At 35.9% G+C, this 22,985-nt stretch overlaps 1 protein-coding gene across 10 annotated transcripts in view; it reads right to left on the bottom strand.

Moving 5' to 3' along the window:
- KMT2C (lysine methyltransferase 2C) overlaps positions 1-22,985 on the bottom strand; it is a 252,561-nt gene that overhangs the window by 71,214 nt on the left and 158,362 nt on the right. For all 10 annotated transcript variants that reach the window (XM_045564894.1, XM_045564886.1, XM_045564890.1 and 7 more), the window contains exons 15-23: positions 20,483-20,602; positions 17,769-17,885; positions 12,901-13,002; positions 12,598-12,702; positions 7,314-7,495; positions 6,912-7,076; positions 5,799-5,908; positions 5,216-5,281; positions 4,064-4,276 (exon numbers count right to left, since the gene is read on the bottom strand). In XM_045564894.1, the coding sequence (XP_045420850.1) occupies positions 4,064-4,276; positions 5,216-5,281; positions 5,799-5,908; positions 6,912-7,076; positions 7,314-7,495; positions 12,598-12,702; positions 12,901-13,002; positions 17,769-17,885; positions 20,483-20,602 (1,180 nt within the window). The remainder of the gene's footprint in view (positions 1-4,063; positions 4,277-5,215; positions 5,282-5,798; positions 5,909-6,911; positions 7,077-7,313; positions 7,496-12,597; positions 12,703-12,900; positions 13,003-17,768; positions 17,886-20,482; positions 20,603-22,985) is intronic.

Here is a 22,985-nt window from a genome sequence, read left to right as displayed (position 1 = left end):
CAGTCTTGCTCAGGCTGGTCTCAAACTCCTGGCCTTGCCATCCTCCTGCTTCAGCCCCCCAAAGCACCAGGATTATAGGCATGAGCCACCATGCCCCGCCAAAGCAATCTATTTTTAAAAGATAACATCATGAAGACAGCAAACAGGAAAGCAGAAGTCACAATTTTAGAAGAGGAAAGCAGAAAGATGAATGAAAAAATGACTGAGCAAATGCAAATTCTCAGTTGGGAGTAGAAAGAACTGAACACAGGCATAATTCATTTTACTAACTCGGACGGATCTTACATCATATATAAAAATGTGGGATTTTATTGAATTCTGTTGGACACAAAAATAGTTATTGCTGAAGCACTGATTCAGCATTACTGTTCTAACAGCTAACACTGACTGAGCATATAGGAAGCACCAGTGCTAAGGGCCTAACATTTGACCTTGTGCTTTAGCAGTACAACTACTCCACTGCGTTGGTCCTAGTACACATACTTCACTAAGGAGTAGACTAAGCATCTGAGAAGCTACACATCCAGAGTAGCCTTGAACATTGCCCCCTGCTCCATAATGCTTTTCAAAAGGCACTGAGACATCATCAAGACATATTAGTGAAACAGCCTCAAATGTGGCAAGTTTTAGGTTTAATACAAAGGGCTCCCCCAAAAGGGCAGCTGCATTGGAAAACTCAGCATAACAGTAAGAACTGGTGATGACTGTCCTCTTTTCCTGTTTTTTCCCCTGTATAGGCATATCCATAAAACTTATTTTAAGTATATTGTACAGATAGTCTCAGGACAAAAAAGTGTGGTAATACTGTATTTTGAAAAAGGATTTTTATTCAGTAAATAGGGAAAAAGTGTTTTTCAAATAACATGCATTTACCTCCTCTCCAGACAAAGTACCTTACCTTTCACAAAAGATCTGACATTTTGAGAAGTAAATGAACACGAGGGCTTAGTCAGAAAACTATATATTCAGTTCCTTAAATTCTAAAATTGTCTTACCATTTTCAACATACAGCACACTAAACAATCATCTTCTTTCATTACCAGTAAAAATAAGAAAGATTCAGTAAATAAAATTAAGATGGGCTATATTATCACATAAATAGAAATAAAGCAAGGGTAATTTTTTTTTTTTTTTTTTAAGACAGAGTCTCACTCTGTTGCCCAGGCTAGAGTGCCGTAGTGTCAGCCTAGCTCACAGCAACCTCAAACTCCTGGGCTCAAGCAATCCCCCTGCCTCAGCCTCCCAAGTAGCTGGGACTACAGGTATGCGCCACCATGCCCAGCTAATTTTTCTATATATAATTTTAGTTGTCCATATCATTTCTTTCTATTTTTAGAAGAGACGGGGTCTCGCTCTTGCTCAGGCTGGTCTCAAACTCCTGAGCTCAAACAATCCACCCGCCTCGGCCTCCCAGAGTGCTAGGATTACAGGCGTGAGCCACCATGCTCGGCCAAGGGTAATTTTTCAGCTCATTTTATTTTACCTTGACAAGAGTCAATAAGAGGATAAGAAATTGAAACACACCATCATCTCTCATCGTGTGGCTCTACAAACAGCAGTCACATAGAAAACCTTCCAAGGTCTTTTTTTTTTTTTTTTTTTTGAGACAGAGTCTCACTTTGTTGCCCGGGCTAGAGTGAGTGCCGTGGCATCAGCCTAGCTCACAGCAACCTCAGACTCCTGGGCTTAAGCGATCCTACTGCCTCAGCCTCCCGAGTAGCCGGGACTACAGGCATGAGCCACCATGCCCGGCTAATTTTTTTGTTTATATATTTTTAGTTGGCCAGATAATTTCTTTCTATTTTTTAGTAGAGACGGGGTCTCACTCTTGCTCAGGCTGGTCTCGAACTCCTGACCTCGAGCGATCCACCCGCCTCGGCCTCCCAGAGCTAGGATTACAGGCGTGAGCCACCGCGCCCGGCCACCAAGGTCTTTTTGTTGTTTTGTTTTCTAAAGGTTCTATAATCTCATAATTTTGAAAATAATGTGTACTATCAAGAAATCTCTCACATTTTGTGAAATGAAGCATCTCCCAAATTTAGGTGACTATGGAACCCTTTTCAGACATCTTTTAATGTCCTCAGAAACTAAAATTCTTTACAGTTTGGCTAATGCTGATCTCATCAATCCCTCCTATGTGTATCAACTTTCTTCCCAAACCCTAAAGCACCTTAAACTTCAAAATCAAACTCTGCTCAATGATACTGGAAAAACTGGTTACATAAAGCATCAGAAAGCTTTTCTCCCAGGACCGCAGACCCAAAACACACTACCGTAACAGAAATGTGAGGATTAAATGGTAAATTATCAGGAATATACAAAAGACGTATCCTTTCAAAGCCACAGTTCTTTCTCATCTGGACTACTGTAACAGCCTCCTAACTGATCTACTTGCCAGGACTCTTGCACCTAATAGTTTATGGACATCAAAGCACAGTGTTCCTCTTAAAGTATCAATAAGATCATGCCACTCTTCTCTTCATTCAAGGGCCTCTCATTCCATCCCTGTCTAGTGCAAACTCCAGGTGCACCCCTTTATGACCCTGAGTGACCTACTGCACCGCCCCTCATCTCCTCACAATCCTTCACCTCCTCCTGGCCCCTGAGCATACCCTGCTGGACATGCTCAGCACACTCTCACCCAGGGCCTTTGCACTAGCTTTCTCACCATCTGAGATGCTCTTCCCTCAGGTAATCAAGTAGCTCATTCACTCTCCCCCCCTTTAAATTCTGTGCTCAAATATTGCTTTCAGTTCACATGGCCCCTTAACACCAGTCTACACTCCCAATTCCTCTTAATAAAACTCTATTTTTCCCACAGCACTTGCCAAACACATAATTAACTGATTACATAATGTGGTTCTTTAAAATAGTTTTGTCTTCCAACACTAAAATATAAGCTCCATGAATAGAGAACTTTAACTGCTTTGTTCAATGACATGACTTCTGACATCTGGCGTGCAGCAGGCATTCAACAGATACTACTGAGTGAGAGCCAGGTGCAGTGATGCACACTGTACTTCCAGCCACTAAGGAGGCTGAGGTGGGAGAATCACTTGATCCCAGCAGTTTCAGACAAGCTTGGGCAACATAGCAAGATCTCGTCTCTTAAAAAACACACACACACACCAGCTTGAGCAAGAGTGAGACCCTGTCTCTACTAATAATAGAAAGAAATTATATGGACAACTAAAAATATATACAGAAAAAATTAGCCAGGCATGGTGGCACATGCCTGTAGTCCCAGCTACTTGAGAGGCTGAGGCAGGAGGATTGCTTGAGCCCAGGAGTTTTGAGGTTACTATGAGCTAAGCTGACGCCATGGCACTCTAGCCTGGGCAACAGAGTGAGACTCTGTCTTAAAAAAAAAAAAAAGAAAAGAAAAGAAAAGAAAAACCAAACAAACAACAAAAACTATTGAATAAAATATAATGGAACAAAAATAATTATTACTTTTTTTCTAGGTCAGATGAAAAGAAAAACTCTAAAAATAAACAAGCCTATAGTGAGCCTCTTTGGAAATAAGTAAAAATATAACTCATTGAATTTAACACTACTAAAATATTCTGCTATCTTAAAAATTCAGCTAGAAGAACCTTATGCTTACTTTGATCAAGAAAATGTTTATAAACTAATAGTTTATGAACACTTATGAATATAAATTTACACTTAATATTAAACGGCAGTTTGTTTATATCTAAAACACATGGATCAAGTTCTACTGTAACTTGAACATGGTACCCAAGCTCACAGCATCTGAGAAGGCTTATGCTCACATCTAGCCAATTAAAGTCAAGCCCTCTGAATCTCCACATCTGTGATCTTCAAAGATATGGTACTCCTGGAGATTTCTTTAAGGTATCTTCTAATAAAATACATGAAAGGGAAAAAACCTGAAAAGGTAAGGTCTAAGACGATCACTCACTTACAAAGGGCAAGCGTGACATCAAGGGTTATCTAAGTCAGTATGATTTACCCTTAGAGAAATCACACCTATTTCAAAAGTTACCGTATATGCTTCAATTCTTGCACACATATTCCATGGAAAATAAATTAGTATTACCTCGACTGTCATCCATTTCACCGTCCCGTGAATGCTCTGACTGGATGTCTGGAGGGGTCTGAAGGACAGCCACACTATTCTGATTTATAATCTTCAATTTCAATTTTGGTTTTGACCGTTTTCTTCTTGGAACTGTGACTGTGAGGCTCTGTAACTGAGTCATTCCTGATTCAGTCAAACACACACCATCCTGGGTATAGGTTTTGGGTGGGTCTAAAATCACAAAATCCCAAGAATACAAATTTAAAGTTTCATTTTAAATTTGACTGATAGATTATTGTTTGAAAATATCTATGTCAAAGGAATGTGAGTATAGTTCTATAAGGAAATTATTATCTATAAAATGTATGAATAACATAATGATGCCCAACTGAAACTAGCAATAATTGGCCAAACTTCCTTAGATTATAGGCAGAAAGGTTGCATGTTTTTAAAAAATGGTTTTCCTAGCATCTCTATTTTCATGTTTTAATAAAGGGATTTAGAAAAAAAGCATTGAAGCTACATGCAATGCTTCAACTACTCTATTAGCCTTTTGCTAGAAAAGACTTAAAGTTAAGGATCGATTTATATAAGAGAAACAAAAACACTCCAAAAGCCCATCTGGAAATCAAAGTATCAATAATCACTTACAGGGAGACAAAGTAAATAAGTACAAATCTTGCAGATTTAACTTTTAAATATACAAAACTGCTGTTCCTTAAAACAATTTCTATACTACCCAAATGCTTTTATTTCAGATGCTATCAAATACAAGCAGTCAAAATAATGATTAATAAAAATATATTAATCACCATTCTAAGATGATCAATTAAAAAAAGAGACTGAATTAATTCTAAAAGGAATATATTTGCTAACTAAATCTTATTTTTTGATAATTTAACCCAGTAATATACTAATGAAACCAAAGTAAGTATGGCATTAATGGTTATTTTTAGAGCTACTTTTGTTGCCAAATTGCTAAAATTTATAGAAATACTGTCCAGTAAAGCTGGATAAGGTAAATACTTTATCAAGTGTAGAAATGATTACTAACATTAGGGAATTTTGACTGAATACCCATAAAATCAAAATAAGTTTCATATAACATGTGGCTAGCTAGTTACATAAAAATTAAGCAAAGTAAATAAAATTAAGCAAGTAAAGTTTTACCTAGCTCTTTTACTTTTGTGACAATTTGTGCTACAAGTGAAGATTCACAGCAATCTGAGGAAGGCACTGAAATGGAAAAAAAAAATCAGGTAATTTTTTTGGAAAAGGTGAAGTGTACTGAAACACTTACATATGTTTAAAATTTCTCTCCTCATTCTATTAAAATAAATTCTTGAACACTAAAGTTAAAAGTGATCTTGAAAACAATACAATACAACAAGGATAAGCAATAAAAGAAATACGAAATTCAGGGAGGAAAAACTGGCAAAGAAACAATCAGTATGGGATTGCTACATATTGTTAATAACTGTAAGATCATGTTCCTTGAAAACAAAATCAAAATTTTATATGTGTGTATATATAGTGTAGGCTTCAGTTTATTCCTTTATTAAACTGTTTTATAAAAAGTTGAGATAACAAAAATTCATAACAAAAAATAACTTATTTTTCACAAAATACATGTTCAAATAATAGTTCTACAAAAATAAAAAAGAAGTAGAGCTAAGGTGACTCATTGGTTATGGAAAGCAAGATGCAAGTGAGTTGTAGGAGAGCACAGATTCAGTTTAAATTGTCTTCTTACCATTAGACGCAGGCATATAGGGTCTGCACATGCTACAATCAAAACCAATGTCTGCTACATTTTCCACTTCTTCCTCAGTGTTTAAGTTCTGACAAACTGCATGCATCCATCTAAAAAGACCATATTTGTACAGTTTTCAAATAATTGAATATATTGAGAACTGTTTCCTTTTAAAAGCTGTAACAGAAGCTGACATGATGTCTTCAAGCTTAAAAGCCCTAAGCCGCACATTCTCCTCCTGCTGAACCCACCTTGCCCTTTTCTCCTAACTATCTCTACTGACACATACGAACTTTCATGGAGCAAGAAGGAAAGAAAACAGAATGAGAACAAGAACTAGAGAGGAGGCAAAGCACATTACAAGGATGGGATAATTATTTTATGATCATATACTGAATATATCAAAGACAGCAAGGAAGCTAATTAGGGCAAGTAGAAAGGAATTCAGAAGACTGCAAATAGCAGAGTATGTATGTGCTCCGTGTGATGCCTCTAATCTGAAGTAGACATAACTCATATAAAAGGATGTTGAATGCTAACTGGGAAATAAAGCTAAGGAGCTTTTTAGGCAGAGTCCTGAGAATACTGTAGTACTGATGCAATAATACTGTTAATATTACTGTGTGTATACAGCTTAACTGCTAACAGAGCACAACCATATACCAATGACAGCTAAGAAAACATTCTTAATTTTGAAACTGCACACATACATACTACTTAGGGAGGGTGGAAGGTGGTCTCTAATATTTAGATATCAAGTATGTAGAGATTTAACAAAAAGTGGCTTAAGGACAACAGAAAGTGAGATCCTTTTTTAAATCTAAAAGAAGATTCAGAAACCCTCCATTAGAAAATACATCTGTGCAGACAATAATTCTGCATCTAATTTCAAAGGATTCATAAACCAGTAAAAAGCCCCAAAGTCAAAGATCTTTATTCTGGATTTGAGAATTCATAATAGGACATCACTTCTTCAAGTTTCTAGGTGACTAAAAATCTGCAAAGCAAAAAGTTTTGTACCTTAAATTTATGATCCAGGAAAGTTATTTTCCAATTTCATTTTGCTACATTGAGAGAGAAAAGCTTGCAAAAGATGAAAAAACAACACAATACCTATCACATTGTCTACATTGCAGAATAAGGTCGTCTTCTCTATAGTTTCGATAGCAGACCGGGCAGGAAGATAAACTTGCACAAGGAGCACACTGCGTGTAATTGTTTTGCCATTCACATCTTAGACCTGCAGATGTTGCTCCACAGTGTCTGCACCAAACACACCTGAAATCCAAATCCCCCCCCAAAGTCTCAATTTTATTTACATATTTAGATACTGTAATTCAGGAAGCTAAATGTGAACAGAATAGGGGAAATTATTCACTACATGTGTGAAAATTTTTCTGATTAGTGATATCTACCACAGTAAATGTATTATACAATTAAACACTTAAAACTAAAGTGATATGAGAAAGTTCTGAACTTGAAAGACTAACAAGGGAAAAATAAATCCTAGAGTACCATTTGCACTTCCAGCCTCCTTTGGGAACGGTCTGCAACGGAGGGTCTAGGCAATAGGTGTGGTAACTTATGTCACAGTCATCACAGAGCAGGAGTCTTCCCGGGTCGGTTGCCTTCCCACAGGCCTCACACACCGTGCACTCAAGGCACCTCCAGCCTTTGCTAAGAATCACTTTAGTGATCTGTAAAAGAAACAACCAATCCATGTGATTTACACATTAACATAGATCTAATGCTGCACAATCAAATATACTATATAAATGAATATGGTTCTTATGGAACTAGTAGCAGAAAAGAGGCAAGCAACTATTAATATTAATAACATTTATTAACCATCTACAGTGCCCAATACTGGGTCGGGCATGTTCATATATACTATTAAGAGCCCACCTATTGAACAGAATAATACAAAGTGGCACATATTTTAATGCCTTTTTTTAGTCCACATAACTACATGTGCTGCAGATTTAATGTCCACCATATTAACAGATATGGTGACTGGATTTTAAAGAACCAAGTAAGCTCCCCCATTAGTCTTGATACTGAATTTGAAAATCCATCAACAAAGTCTCCATCTACATTTCCATTAATTCCACGCTTCTGAAACTTGTATACACAGACAAGGACATGTATCTTAAAATCAACAGAAAGAATAACAGAGAAAATACCAAAAAATTAAGGTAAAACATGAGTTCTCAGACATTTTATGATCTTGGAGGATTTTTAGCCTGTGGAGCTAGGACTTCTGAAGTACACATTCACTCCCCTACTTCTTCGTCTCTGTCTCAAGGGTCTAAGTTAGTAGAAAATTTGAGGACTTCTATATTTCTGTTAAACTCCTCAAAGAAGCCACACCACGTAACATTAAGAATTTTGAACCAATTTCTTAAAGATCTCAAAAGCCTAGAATCTACAGATAGAAAGGACCAAACTGCCCACATTATAATGATTGAGCAAGCAATCAAGGTACAGAATAAAAATTCAGAACGAGGTATATGAAAGCCTAAAAGCTACCAGAGAAGAAAACAAAACAGTTAAACTCAAAGGAATAACTATTGGAATGGCATCAAACATCCTCACTCCAGATGCTAGAATAGAGCAATAGTTTCCAAATTCCTCAGGAAAACACTTTTCAAAGTACGATTCTTAACCTAAAGAAAGCAATTAAGTGTGAAGGTAGAGTGCCTTTTAGACATACAAGGACTCAAAATTCATCTCCTAATAAAGTTACTTAGAGATACGTGGAACCGAATGAGAATGTATATAAAGAAAAGGAAGATGTGGGACCCAGAAAGCAATGGATCCAAAAAAGGGCATCAGTCCAGGGAAGTTTAAGGATAAGAGCTGAGCAACCCACCTAGAAGCTACTGCCACATAACAGAGCTGGGGAACAGAATGTCCAGGAAGAAGGCAGGATTCTTCCCAGGAAAAAAAAAGCACTTGGCAAAAATAATCTGAGATGATAGTTCTTCCTTAATAGGCAAAAACAAAACAAAAAACAAATGGAGAGTCACTAATGATTATTTTCTTCTTGCTATCTAAAAAGTCCATGAAAAACAAAACTGATTGTATATTATATGTATCTGCAGTGAACAATTTACTAAGTCATAACCAACACTGTATTAATTTAACTAAACACAGTAATACAACTATATGGGAAGATGCTGGAAGGAGGGGGTACACATTAGGAGCCAAATCAGAATTTATGTATTTATAGCAAAATGTCAACAAAATCTAACATAGACAAAGTAACAGTACCAGCTTATTATTTGCAGCTATAGCATTAACTATGAGAAAAATGCTCTGAAAGGATTAAAGTGGCTGCCTCAGATGTGGAGGCAGAGTAAGACAGTGGCTGGTTGGTTATCACAAGGGCTTCAATGTCATTTGAATTTTAAACATATTATTTATTATTTCTATTTCTAAAAATTAGTCTTAGATTACCAAGTTATATTATGGCCTCAAATGAAGGAAAAGGCCTAAGGAAGAAAGAGCAGGGTGGCCGAGAGCAGGACCCAGCAAACTTTTTCAGTGAAGGGGATGGTAATATTCTAGGTTTTGAGGGCCACAGGATCCACTGCAACTATAAAACTCTGCCAATGTAGTGTGAAAACCACTACAGGCACGTGTTAACAAAAGAACATGGCTATGTTCCAATACAAGTTTATTTGCAAAAATAGGCAGTGGGCCAGATTCGGCCTGGGGCCCAGTTTGGCAACCCCAGGCTTAGAAGAAAGGAAAATCTGATGATAAAGTGGAAGACAGATCTAAGGTACGTCGTGGTAGAAATTTTAAAATATTTATTTGCATTCCTACTTTTTTTTTAAATTTCACAGATACCTACCTGGTCTTTTTACAACTAGACTCTCAAGTTACTTGGTGTATAGTCATTCTTCAACACACTACACCTTGTGGTTTCTGAACCCGTATCCACTGAAACTGCCCAAGCCAGTCTTAACAGACGTCCTGACTTCCAAACCTAATTGGTACATTAGCGTTACTTGACTTCTGTGCATCAACACTTGAACAATTTTCCCCTCTTGAAATTTCCTCTTATCATAGTTATTAGAGCTCTACTATCAATATATTTTTTTTCCACTGAACTGGTTTAGCCTTAACTTTTAAGAGTTCTTACAAATAGGGTATTATCTAGGATTCCATCCACAGTACCACGGCCAAAGTTGTGACAAATGTGTTTTATGGTTTATAATGGATACCTGGTTCAACTATGATGGACCAACATAAGATACTAGAAAATTGGGCAAAATATATGAAACTGTTTTCAGAAATTGGACAACTCGCAGTACAGGACTATCGTCTCTCAAAGGAGGGAAGCACAAAAGGTAAGTTCCATGATATTATCCCTACAGACAGCTTCCAGATTGCTGCCCAGAGAGGGAGAACACCAGCAGAGCACAGTGGTCTCACTGAGTTTAGGAATCATGATGGAGTTCTGGGAGGCTGAGGCAGTTGAAATTTGCAGGACACAATACTGGAAAGGAAAAGCAATAAAGAGTAAAAGCTCCAGAAATCAGCACAGGAGTCCTCTGAAATTTTGGGTTGAACACCAAGCTATACGTCTACAAAGCCAAGGACCCATAACCAGAGAAAAGAATTTCTACAGACAATTTGTAAGCGGAACAATTACCAGAAGTTGCACAAGGCTGGAAGACGTGTGAATCTCAAGCAGAGTGTAAAGACAGTGGTGATCAGGGGGTGGGATTTAGTAGAGATCCTAAAAAGTCCATGTCCTAAGTATAGAGTTTATCTGGTGCCAGAATAGCAGTTGCTACAGTGTGGTCTGGGGAACCCCAGTGGGTCTGAAACATTGAAATAATTTTTATAATAATACTAAGATATAATCTGCCTTTTTCCACTTAAGTTCACTCACAATTATACAGTGGTGGTGTACAGAGGCTACATGATATATAACAACATCATTACATCGGCGTTGTGCAAGTTGTGCTTCTATATTCTTGTATTATAAAATGTTTCCAATTTCAATTTCTAAAATGGTAAATATTCTAATAGTTACAATCCTCATATACAGAAAATCTACGGGTCCTGAATAATTTTTAAGAATGTTATGGTTCTAAGATCAAAAAGTTTGAAAATATCCACCTTCGAGAGAACACTTTCTAAGCTTTCTACCCAAGAAAGCTTAAACAGAAATATCAAATGGATCAAACTTATCCATAAACAATTGCCTAACACAACAAAAACTCAAGCTGAGACATTTACAAATCCCTAGTTTATTTCTGGATATTCTTGTATTTCTCAATCAATATGGTTGCAGTACTTTGTACTGTCCAAAATGCTGTTAGTGGCATAAAAGGAAACACCTCTCATTTAAAAAAAAAAAAAAAGGATTTAAATTCCAGTAAATAGCTGTTTGACAATATACTAATTGTATGCTCTTAACTTATATAAACTTCATTTAACTCATCTGTAAAATGGGAATTAAGTAATTGTTGGATGAGTTAAAAGAAATATATTCCCATCTTGAAAAGGATATTATTCAATTTTCTTTGGTCAGAAATGTAAGTATTCTAAAAAATTCTAATTGCATTCTAGTTTCTAACAGCAACAAAACTTATAGAGAATTTAGAATATAAAGATGTACAGAAGAAAAGAATTTGTTCTATGCATGTATAATTCTAATTTTTAAATAGGCTTTATATAATTTGTACACTTTTTTAGTCAACATACTATGAGCAACTAATTTTTAAAGACTATATAAACTAACTGTATTATTCTCCTATTAATATATTGGATAGATTAATTATAATTTTTCACTTTGATTTCTAAATTCACAAAAACTTATATTACCCTAGAAAAGAAATACTAGTGTAGTTATCTGCAAAGAATTCCTAGGGGAATATATATTGATTTGCTTACTATAATGATGTATATTTGAAGAGCAGGAGGGAAACAAAGAATTGTTCAGACGATTCATGACAATAAAAACTGAGGTTAGTATATCTACACCACATGGTATGGCAGCACAAGAAAGGATTTGGTTGTAGAGTACACAACAGAACCCCTGGCCTACAGCTATACCTTCATGTTCACTTCCAGTGACCATTTGTTACTTTATTCAAATATACAAGTTTAATTAAGATTGAGTTATGGGGGGGGGTGCGCAAGGGCAATATATGTAACCTAAACTTTTGTATCCCCACAATATGCTGAAATAATAATTAAATAAATAAAGTGGGAAAAAAAAAAGATTGAGTTCTTAAAAAGTAAAAGGAAAAAAAAACAAAAACAGAACCTTAGGTTCAATAGCTGAAGTACCGATTGAGACACATGCATGTTTAAATAGCCTTTAAAACCAAGCACATAATTATCATTTAAAAGGTTCCTAAGTCTCTATCCTGAAATGCTTGATATGGAATATTACTGAGTTGCATTAAACATAACATTTGTTTTGTTCCTTTCAGCTATAAGAAGAAAATGTCCTTTTGTATACATGTGAGAGTTGAACAGTGAATGTGGAAGAGACCAGGATGGACTAATGAATTTTTACCAAGTACTCTAATCGTTCTCAACTTTTTAATAAATAGACAAAATGAATCAACTAAATCTAATGCCTTAGCAAATATTAATATAAACTGTATTTTAAATTAAATGCATGTATTTTTATGCTTTACTCACATACTGTCACATATGTGTAAGAACCTTAACTTGACTTATTTTAAAAACTGTAAGCAGCATGTTACTACTCAAATCAAGTCAAAATTCAATACACTTTTGTTAACTCACTTAATTTAAGTGTGTTTACCTTAATACTGACACAGTATGGATGGTAACACTGACCACACTGAGAACAGGCAAGTAATCTTCCTTCTGCTCCCTGGCCAAAACTGCCACAAACTACACACATATCCTGAAATTAAGAACACATCAACATATTTTAAATTGGAGATTAAGCTAAGAATATACAAATTTTACCTTAAAAATACCTTCTGAATTAATATAGCTGTATAAGTAAATATTAGATGACTTTTTGTGCATATGGGACAAAGTATTAACAGAAATGTACAACGAGGAATTAAAAAGTAGAAGATAGTAATTCAGTTCAAACCTGATTCAAAGTGAACTTGTCACTACTAGAAAACAACACAACTGTATTGTGCATAGAGTTTTCTTCTTCATCCTTATTTGATGAAATATCTGCAGTAGACACCTATAAAAAGCAAAGTACACAAAACATTAAGTTATTATTTTTACTTGTATTGCACTTAACTGGAAAGCTTCAGCAAATTAATATTCACAGGCCGGACATGGTGGCTCAAGCCTGTATTCCTAGCACTTTGGGAAGCCAAAGCAGGAGGACCATTGAGGCCAGGAGTTCGAGAACGGCCTGGGAAACAGTGAGACCCCATCTCTACCAAAAACAAGAAAAATTAGCAGGGGATGGTGGCACATGCTACCATGGTGGCACAGCTAGCCAAGAGGCTAAGGCAGGAGGATCGTCTGAGCCCAGGAGTTTGAGGTTGCAGTGAGCTGTGAAGATGCCACTGTACTCCAGCCCAGGGCAACAGAGTGAGACCCTGTCTCAAAAAAAAGAGAGAAAGAAGAAAGGAAGGAAAGGAAGGGAAGGAAGGGAAGGAAGGAAGGAAGGAAGGAAGGAAGGAAGGAAGGAAGGAAGGAAGGAAGGAACTAAAAGAAAGAAAATTCATACTCAAAATGTAATTTCTGTCAAGGTCTAGACTGACAATTCCAAATATTATTATTAATGCCATGATAGTATCATAAAACTATGAGTCATGACATTTTTATTCATGTAATTGTCTTTCTTAGAGTTACAAGTCCTACAGATCTGGAAGTAATAAGAAAATATAAATCTGTCTTTAGTAGGACCTCATTACCCAGAAATTCTAATCAAGAAACTATAAAATTATATGTGCATACACATACACACAAAACATTATAAAATTGCTATACACTATAAAATTGTATGTGTATACACATACACACATAAATTTATCGCTCTATTTTAGTCACATAAGACCTATAATGTGGCTAGTCCAAAGAGATGTGCTATAAGGATAAAATACACAACATTTTACGAATCCTAAGTACCACAAAAGAATGTAAAATGGCTCATTAATGATTTTTGCACATATTACATATTATGTGCGATATAATATATTCATATTTTAGATGTATCAGTCAAAATGATATGCATCAAATTAATTTCATCTGTTCACTATAACTTTTTTAATGTGGCTACTAGAAAGTTTTAAATTGCATGTGGTTCTCATTATATTTCTATTAAATAGTACTGCTTTAGAATGGTATTTTGAATAACTTACCAAATTTTCAGGATTAGCCAACGGATTATCGACCATAGATGTTTGTTTCTGGACTTGCTTATATTTGACTAACTCAACTAAGTACTCATTGGCTTGTTAATAGTTTACAGAGTGTTTATCATGAAAAAAAGGTCTGAATTAGATGCTATAGAAGAGAACAGGGAGGCCAATGCCAATATCATATGATATTCTTCCCTTAAAAAGCTCACAGCCTAGCCTGGAAGGGCAAAGGTGAAGCAAAATAAAGTACAGTCAAGATCAAAAACATAAAGTAATAAAATTACTTTTCTTGAGAGATGATTGAAAGAAGATTAAATAGAAAGAATATGTTACAATAATATTTTCAAACTTCAAGGCAGCTTTAATGGACAGAATTATTTTATGATAAGAGCAATTTATGGTCATTAAAAATTCTACCGAAAAGGGAAAACAGTAAGGAACCTAAATATTCATCGTTAGGGAGTGACTAAAACAATAGCAAATCCAAACTTCGGAAAATTATGCAACATTTAAAACATAGGAAGGTAGAAATTTGTATGGACGTCCACGGGAAAAAAAAAAAATCACCAAGACGTATTACTGAGTGGAAGAATAAGCTGCAGAATAGTTTGTGAGGTACATCACTGTGGTATAAATACATGCAAAACCATTATACGTAGGCTACTAGCACATATAATGGTAAAATCATAAGAAACTGCTGGCTCCGCAGATCAAAAATGGTTGTGTTGGCAATTTCACACAGATCAATCTAATATGTAAATACACCAAACTGGTAACAGGGAAAAAATAAGGACTGAGGAGGAAGTGGTGGTATACTTTGATCTACCTATAACACTTTAATTTGTTTTAATAAAGGAAATGCATTCATGCTTTATATATGTACCTCAAAATTAGCTTTTTAAGATTTTGGGTTATCATCCAAGATGATTCACAAAAGTAGAATACGCATCATTAGTAATATCTATTAAAGACTACTAAGATTAAAGCAATCGGTAATTCAACCACAGGACTTATGATACATTGAGAAGACTAAAACATACAATGGTAGAAATGGCTAAAATATAAAGTATCCACACTTCTACCTCCTCACCCCAACACAGAAAACTCAACACATTTTACATACATGTACCCCAAAGAAATTATAAAAATGTTATTCTTCTCTGTGAAGGAAAATTTAACCAGAGAATTTTTTGTTGAAAATGATCAACAAGGTTGGAATATGATATTCCCAATATAAACCTGAACAAAGTCTGCAGCAGAAAACTTCAATGTCCCTAGATTCAAGTGGTGGCAGTGGGGGAGAAGCATATTTAAATGAGTACTAAAAAGCCAAGTTTTTTAAAACAGCAATTGTACATGCAAGAAAGAAAATATCTAGCTTGATGACTCGTGTTTTTTATAATTTATTTCATGACCTTTAGGCTGCTAGAAAAGTAAAACCTATCTCTAAGTTGAAGGCAATCTTTTGAGAAAATATGTGCCATTGCCTGCATAGAGATTAGTGTGATGTGTCAAAGAGAATAGAAAACTCTGATCTAAACCTCACAAATTGGAGATTTCCGATTAAGGGCATGTAAGAGTAAACCAAAAAAGAAGAACAAATTAAACTCAAAGTGAGAGGAAAGGAAATAATAAAGATCAAAGTGGAAATCAATGAAATAGTAACCAGGGGAAAAAAAAATCCAAGAAAGCAAAGGCTGGCTCAGGAAGATCAATCAGGCCAGGCACAGTGGCTTACACCTCTAATCCTAACACTCTGGAAGGCCGAGGCCAGAGGATTACTTGAGCTTAGGAGTTCAAGACCAGCCTGAGCAAGAGCAAGACCTGTCTCTACAAAAAAATAGAAAAATTAGCCAGGCACTGTGAAGCAGGCCTGTAGTCCTAGCTACTCAGGAGGCTGAGGCAGGAGGATCGCTTGAGCCCAGGAGTTTGAGGTTGCTGTGAGCTAGGCTGATGCCACTGCACTCTACCCAAGGCAAAAAAGCAAGACTCTGTCTCAAAAAAAAAAAGGAAAAGAAAAAAAGATGATCAGTAAATAAATCTCTAGCAAGATTGATCAGTACCAGGAATGAAGGAAGTGACATCACTACAGATTCTACAAGTATGAAAAGTATAATAAAGAAGTGTTATAATCAACTCTATGCCTATAAATTTGTCAACTTAGACAAAATGGACAAATTCCTTGAAAGACACAAATTTATGCAAGAAGAAACATTATTAACCTAAGTAAATGCCTATCAAAGAAACTGAATTTGTTAAAAACCATCCAGGCCAGATGGCTTGACTAATTCTATGAATAATATAAGGAAAAAATATTTCCAATACTATACAACTTTTCCAGAAAACTGAAGGGAGACTTCACAATTCATTCTATGAAGCCAGCATTATGCTGATACCAAATTCATTGTAAGAAAACAAAACTACAGACCAATATCCCTCATGAACACAGATATAAAAAACCCTAAAAACTTTCGCAAATTAAATTCAACAATATATAAAAAAGACAAAGCATCATGACCAAGTGAAGTTTATCACAGGAATGCAAGATTGCTTTAGCATTTTAAAAAAAAAATCAATGTAATTCACCACGAAGTATATTTGAAATTTGCTAAGAGAACAGATCTTAACTATTCTCACCCCGGCTAGGCACAGTGGCTCACATGTAATCTTAGCACTGTGGGAGGCCAAGACAGGAGGATTGCTTGAGCTCAGGAGTTCGAGACCAGCCTGAGCCCTGAGCAAGAGTCAGATCCCATCTCTACTAAAAATAGAAAAAATGAGCTGAGTGTGGTGGCACACTTCTGTAGTCTCAGCTACCCAGGAGGCTGATGCAGGAGGATCATTTGAGCCCAGGAGTTTGAGGTTCCTGTGAGCTAGTATGATGCCATGGCACTCTAGCCTGGACAACAGATTGAGACTCTGTCTCAAAAAAACAATTTAAGTATTTTTCACTACAAAAAAGGAAGGTAATTATGTGAGGTGACATGTTAATTAGCTTGGTTGTGGTAATCATTTCACGATGTATATATCAAAACATCATGTTGTATACCTTAAATATATATAATTTTATCTGTCAACTATACCTTGATAAAGGTGGAAAAAAATAAAACAAAAATGATCATCTATGATCTATGATCATCTCTATAGAGGCAGAGAAAGCATTTGACAAAATGCAACATACACTTCTGGTTAAAAAAAGAATTCTCAGCAAATTATGAATAAAAAGGTCCTTCCTCAAACTGATTTAGGATGCCTATTAAAAAACAAAATGCCCAAAAGTAGGTCTAACACCTTTATATAAACCCTCATAACATGCCAATGAGTATTTATCAATCTAATTTTTTAAAATAAGAGAGCAAATACATTACATATTAGCTATTTGGATAGAGTTGTCATAGAAAGATAGAGTCAAGAGGAAGTAAGAAAAGAAGGAAAGGGTGAGAAGGTAGAAAATATCAAAGAAAAACCAGAGGTTTTTTTAAAAAAACACACAAAGTAGAGATAGAGTAAAATAAAATAAAAAATTTAGCCTATTTATGTGACTCTTAGAATCTAAATAACCTGCTACATGTGAGATTATCATCATTAATAGACATTTAAAGATTACAGAAAATATAAATGAAGTAAGCCTCACCCCAGGTAATACAACAGCTCCGATTCCACTTTTTAGTTTTGACCTGCCTCTGCCACCTCGTCCTGACAGTCCTGCACCACGAGGTCTCCGCTTTCCCGGAAATCCAGATCCCCGGCCCTATATAACACATGAGGGTAAGTCAACATTCTGTAACACCCCAGAAGAATTTTTAAATCCAAATGTCAGTGAGACAAGACATTTTATTAAATGTTACACAAATACTCGCTTTTATTCTGATTAGACAATAAATATTAAGAGACCAGGCTTATTATTTGTATCTTTACATATGTATTCCACAACTTAAAAATATAAAAATAAAATCCTTAGAACCAAGCTTTGGGTCTGTCATTGTGTATGTTCTCCATCAGCAGGCCTTGACATTATTTTTCCATTTCCCAATCCTACATTCTAGGTTGCTAGAACAGCTAAAACCCACTCCAGATATTTCAACATGCAATAAATTAGATTCAACATGAAGTATAAGGAAGAACGCTCTCGCTAACTGGTCTCTCTCAGTGATGATAGTAATAGCTAACATTTACTGAGTACTTACTATGTAGTGATCTACTTTTTACTCTTAACAATCCCACATAATAGGTACTATTTTATCATATACCCATTTTAGGTAAGTGTACTGAGGAATAAAAAGGTTAAGTAACTTGCCCAAGGTCATTAAGCTAGCAAGTCTGGCTCCACTGTCCCTAGTTTGTAACCATTATACTGTATTGCTACATTGCATGAAAGTTCATTTGCTAGTATATAACAATATTCTTCTGCTGTCATTAAGTCCATTGCCTTTACTATTCAATAGCTACCTTATGAACTGAACATGTCTACTTCATTCCACCATAATATTTAGAGGAAAAATCACTAAAGATTATAGGAAAACTGATAAAAGGGTAAAAAAGCCTTGCTTTAAATTTAAATCATCTGGAAATAGGTAATTGAAATGGAAACAATTTATCTTTTTTTTGAGACAAAGTCTCACTCTGTTGCCCAGGCTAGAGTGCCATGGCATCAGCCTAGCTCACAGCAACCTCAAACTCCTGAGCTCAAGCAATCCTTCTGCCTCAGCCTCCCAAGTAGCTGGGACTACAGGCATGTGCCACCATGCCCGGCTAATTTTTCTCTATATATTTTTAGCTGTCCATATAATTTCTTTCTATTTTTAGTAGAGACGGGGTCTCGCTCTTGCTCAGGCTGGTCTCGAACTCCTGAGCTCAAACAATCCACCCGCCTCGGCCTCCCAGAGTGCTAGGATTACAGGCGTGAGCCACCGCGCCCGGCCATTATCTGACTTTTTACCCAAGAAAAAAATCCTATGGGAAAACATGTTAAATTCCCTAATATTTTAAAATGTAAGCACCAGGGTATGAGGTTTTTCCCTCGTCTATACTCAGATTTATGTATTACTCCCCCCAAAACACCTGGCACCGATACAAGTAGATATATTATGTATACTTAAAATTAGTAAGATGCTCAGGAAAGTACTTTCTGATCTTCTTTCTCCTAACAAGTTCAATAGTATGTCATACCTTCAACTGATTTTACTTATCACAGTTTAAAATGCTGAACTCATTCCCTATTTAGCAGAAGGTCTTGTAAGTCAAAAATCGATGGTTATAGTATGGGCATAAATCTGATACACATGGAAAGGGAGGGCAGAGTGGTTTCCCCTTCGGTTCTAGTAAGTACAGCCAGCTTCCAGTTTCAAACAGCCGCTCCTGTCTTCTCCTGCCCTGCTCTTCTTTAGACCCTTTGAGAGGCACATCAGCTTCTCTCAGCAAGAGGAAGATGGGCTAGGGTGGGATTTTTAATAATAGGTATAAAACATCTTTTAAAAAGTTAAGTCAGTGATTAAAAAGCAAGACTATAGTAATCTCTCAATTTATTCTCCACAATATCCAATGCTGACCAAGTTACAAACAAATAAGTGAAAATTGGTGGTATATGTTACAAAACTATCAAACAAGTCATCTTTTACACTCTTAAATATTTATACCTCAACACTTTGGATGATATCAGGGAGACAGAAAACAAGAAACTGCAATGTGGAACTCCTTCCAAATCCTTGATTAGTGTAAATTAAACATCCCTATTCCAGAATTATATTAAATATAGAAGATGAAGAAAACTGTGTTCTCTAGTCAATAAAATATTTTAATTTTGGATATAATACCTTTTCAAATTAATTTTACCTTCATAATGCACCAGACTGGTAACTTACTTCAAGAACTAGCAGAGTCATTGACCAGTGACATGTAAAAATGGCCCTAAGATTTTAAGGTATTAACATAGACAATGAAAAGTGCTAAAATTCTAGTATTTCTTCTCCATTAGAACATGTTAGTGGAGGTTTTCCTTTGTCTTTTCTAAGCAACAAAATTTTATGATATTGTGAATGAAAAAGTCCTTAATTACATTTTCGCCTATGTGACAAGGATTTCCCTGTCATAGAAACACTGGTAATTACAAAAAAAAGAATCACCTATAAAAAGAGGTATTAAAAATTTATACTTGTAAAGTTGAAATTTAACTTCCTCCTAATCCAGATTTTTTAATTCAAGCATGTTATTTTTTTACATTAAAATTTTTAGATTAAGAAAAAGGCTCTGGAAACTGAATCTAGAAAAGAAAGGTTTAATCTTAACATCCAGTAGGACAAAACAAACCAGAAAGAAATGACATATGAATGTAAATGCAATTTTATTTACCACTTTGATGCTCCAAATGGCACTGCCAGGAAGCTGTCTGGGTTTAAAAATTTCCCGACCTTCTGAAATGTCTGGGGACCAGGAAGGTGGGCTCACTGTATTATGGGTACTCCAAGCCCCCTAGGATATGGCAGGTGAGAAAATAGATGTATAAAACTCAGCAACATAAAAGGTCAAAGCCAGCAACTAAAGAATTTTAAAACAGCAAAAACAAATGCAAACGTATGGAAATTTGGGACAAATTGCTTCAAAGTAGGGAAAATAAACTTATCACAGTGACTTAAATATTTAACTTAGAGTTATACAATTAAGTATAACTTAAATGTTTGCTGCTACAATTTACATTAAATATTGTATTATGGTTGAAACATCACTACAATGAAACATTTAAAATTAAAGTTCATATGGAATTATTGTACCAGAAAGTAAGTAAAAGTCAATCACACTCTTAAGAATTAACACTAGAAGAAACTATTTGGGGATTATTTTCTTCTAACAATTATCAATCTATTTAAAAGGAAAAATGGAGAAACTTAAAGAATGTTACATTCTATTGCTATTATATAAACCGAACCAGTAGGCCAAAGACTGGACTCAGAAACTCGAGCGATCAATAGCTGCATGTACATTGAACTGTGGAAAGTTAGTTTGTAACCTTAACAAGCAAATGGCATTATAATCTTAGCGTTTAATTACTCTCCCTTAAGTGACCACGAGTTGTGGGTCTTGGTTTTGATTTTTACTTAGGGGAATGAATACTTTACAGACATTACATCCAAGGGATTGATTTAAAAAGAGAAAGAATGTTAAAACAAATTGTCCTAAATTTGCAAATTAAAATGCCTAAAGTACCTGATAAATTATACAGGAAGTAGTACGTTATTAAAATAGTTAAAACTAAGGCATTTCATTTCCAAATAATTACATTCAGCAATAATCTGAACTAATCTGAGGAAGATGTTTAACAGCAAATGTTTACTCCACAAAGGAAAACACAAAACAAATGTCAGATAAAGAATCTGTTTTAAACTAGGTAATTCTACAATGCATGCTATAATTTTATCAGTTAAGTGACCAAAACTTAAGACAAGGTACATAGTACTTACCAGGTTTCTAGAATATTATCAAATTAACAAATAGTACCCCATTAGTCACATAAAAATCCCATCAGGAGTTAAAATAAACAGAAAGAAGAGTTAGACAACTCTTTGGGAAAAGAGATAGTTAATGGGGTCGCAGTATTTTTAGAAAAACCACACAAGGGGGAGACTGGTTTCACTTTTAATTCATAAATTTAAACCACATACATTTGAAGTTCAGCAGTCCAACTTATTCTCTCTAGCAAACACTTTTTTACCCTTCAAGATTACTCTTCTTCAGTTTTCTCCCTGACCCATCAAATCTAACCTACTTTCTCCAAGCTCAGCTGATGGCTATGCTGATTTCACTGTAACAGCAACCACTGCAAGTGTATTGCCTCACATTCCCATTATCAAATCAACCTGCACCTGTACCTGTGTCCTCTTCCCCACTATTTTTAGGTGAGGGTCTTCAGTAAGCTCTACGGTGCCAAAGGCCATTTCTCTGTTCTCTTTTCACATCTGGCACACAGCTCTGTTGGCTCAGCAGCAGCACACATGTGGACATTCCACTGCCCTCGCTGCTGACCTTTCTTCATCTCCTAAGCAAGCTCTTCCTCCACCTGACCGCTAACTAAAGCCCTGATGTTTCTCAGGGCTGAAGCCTAGACCCTAAATGCTGTTATCTACAACGAGGGCTTTAGATACCATCTTGGAAGTTGCTGTAGCCCACATTCACATTTCTAGTTTTAACTTGTTCTGAGATCTCCAAGTTGATGTGATTTTCAACTTGTTAGCATTTCCATTTTGTCACACAAAACCTCTTAAGCTTACCATGTCTAAAATCTCTCCCTTAACTGGTTTCACCTTGTAGTCTTCTACAACCTTATAAATGGCATCCAGTTCTCTGGCCAGAAAGCTGGGAGTCATCTGAATTTCTTCTTTCCCCTCCTTTGTCACTTATCCTCTGCCCGTTCAATCCTCTCCCCCACCATTCCCTCAATCTAAATCAGTGAACTCAGAACATTTTATATTCAAGCTTTGCCTCTGACCATTCCACTTGCTGTGATTCTACCACTAGGAGCCCAGGCCTGGCCACCGCCCTGCTGCAGTAAGTCTACTGGTTTTCATGCTTCTCCTCCACCTGCATGTACTCAAGCCTCTCCACACAGCAGCCAGAGGAACTTTTCAAATACATAAATCTGATCAAGTCAGTACCCTATTGCAAACCCTTCAAATGCTCAGTGCACTTAAAAGACAAACCTTTCCTTTCCCACTGCCACTTCCAGCCTCATCCTGTGGCACTGTCTCCCTGCTGGTGTGCCCCAGCGACCCTGGCTTCCTTACTATCCTTCGAACACCTTTTAAAAATGGCTGACTTCCTCTGACACTTCAGGTAAAGCCTTAACTACCTTCCTCATCAG

This window comes from Lemur catta, chromosome 11, assembly GCF_020740605.2.
Source record: "Lemur catta isolate mLemCat1 chromosome 11, mLemCat1.pri, whole genome shotgun sequence".
NCBI lineage: Eukaryota > Metazoa > Chordata > Mammalia > Primates > Lemuridae > Lemur > Lemur catta.
This window is presented reverse-complemented; position numbering and strand designations above follow the sequence as displayed.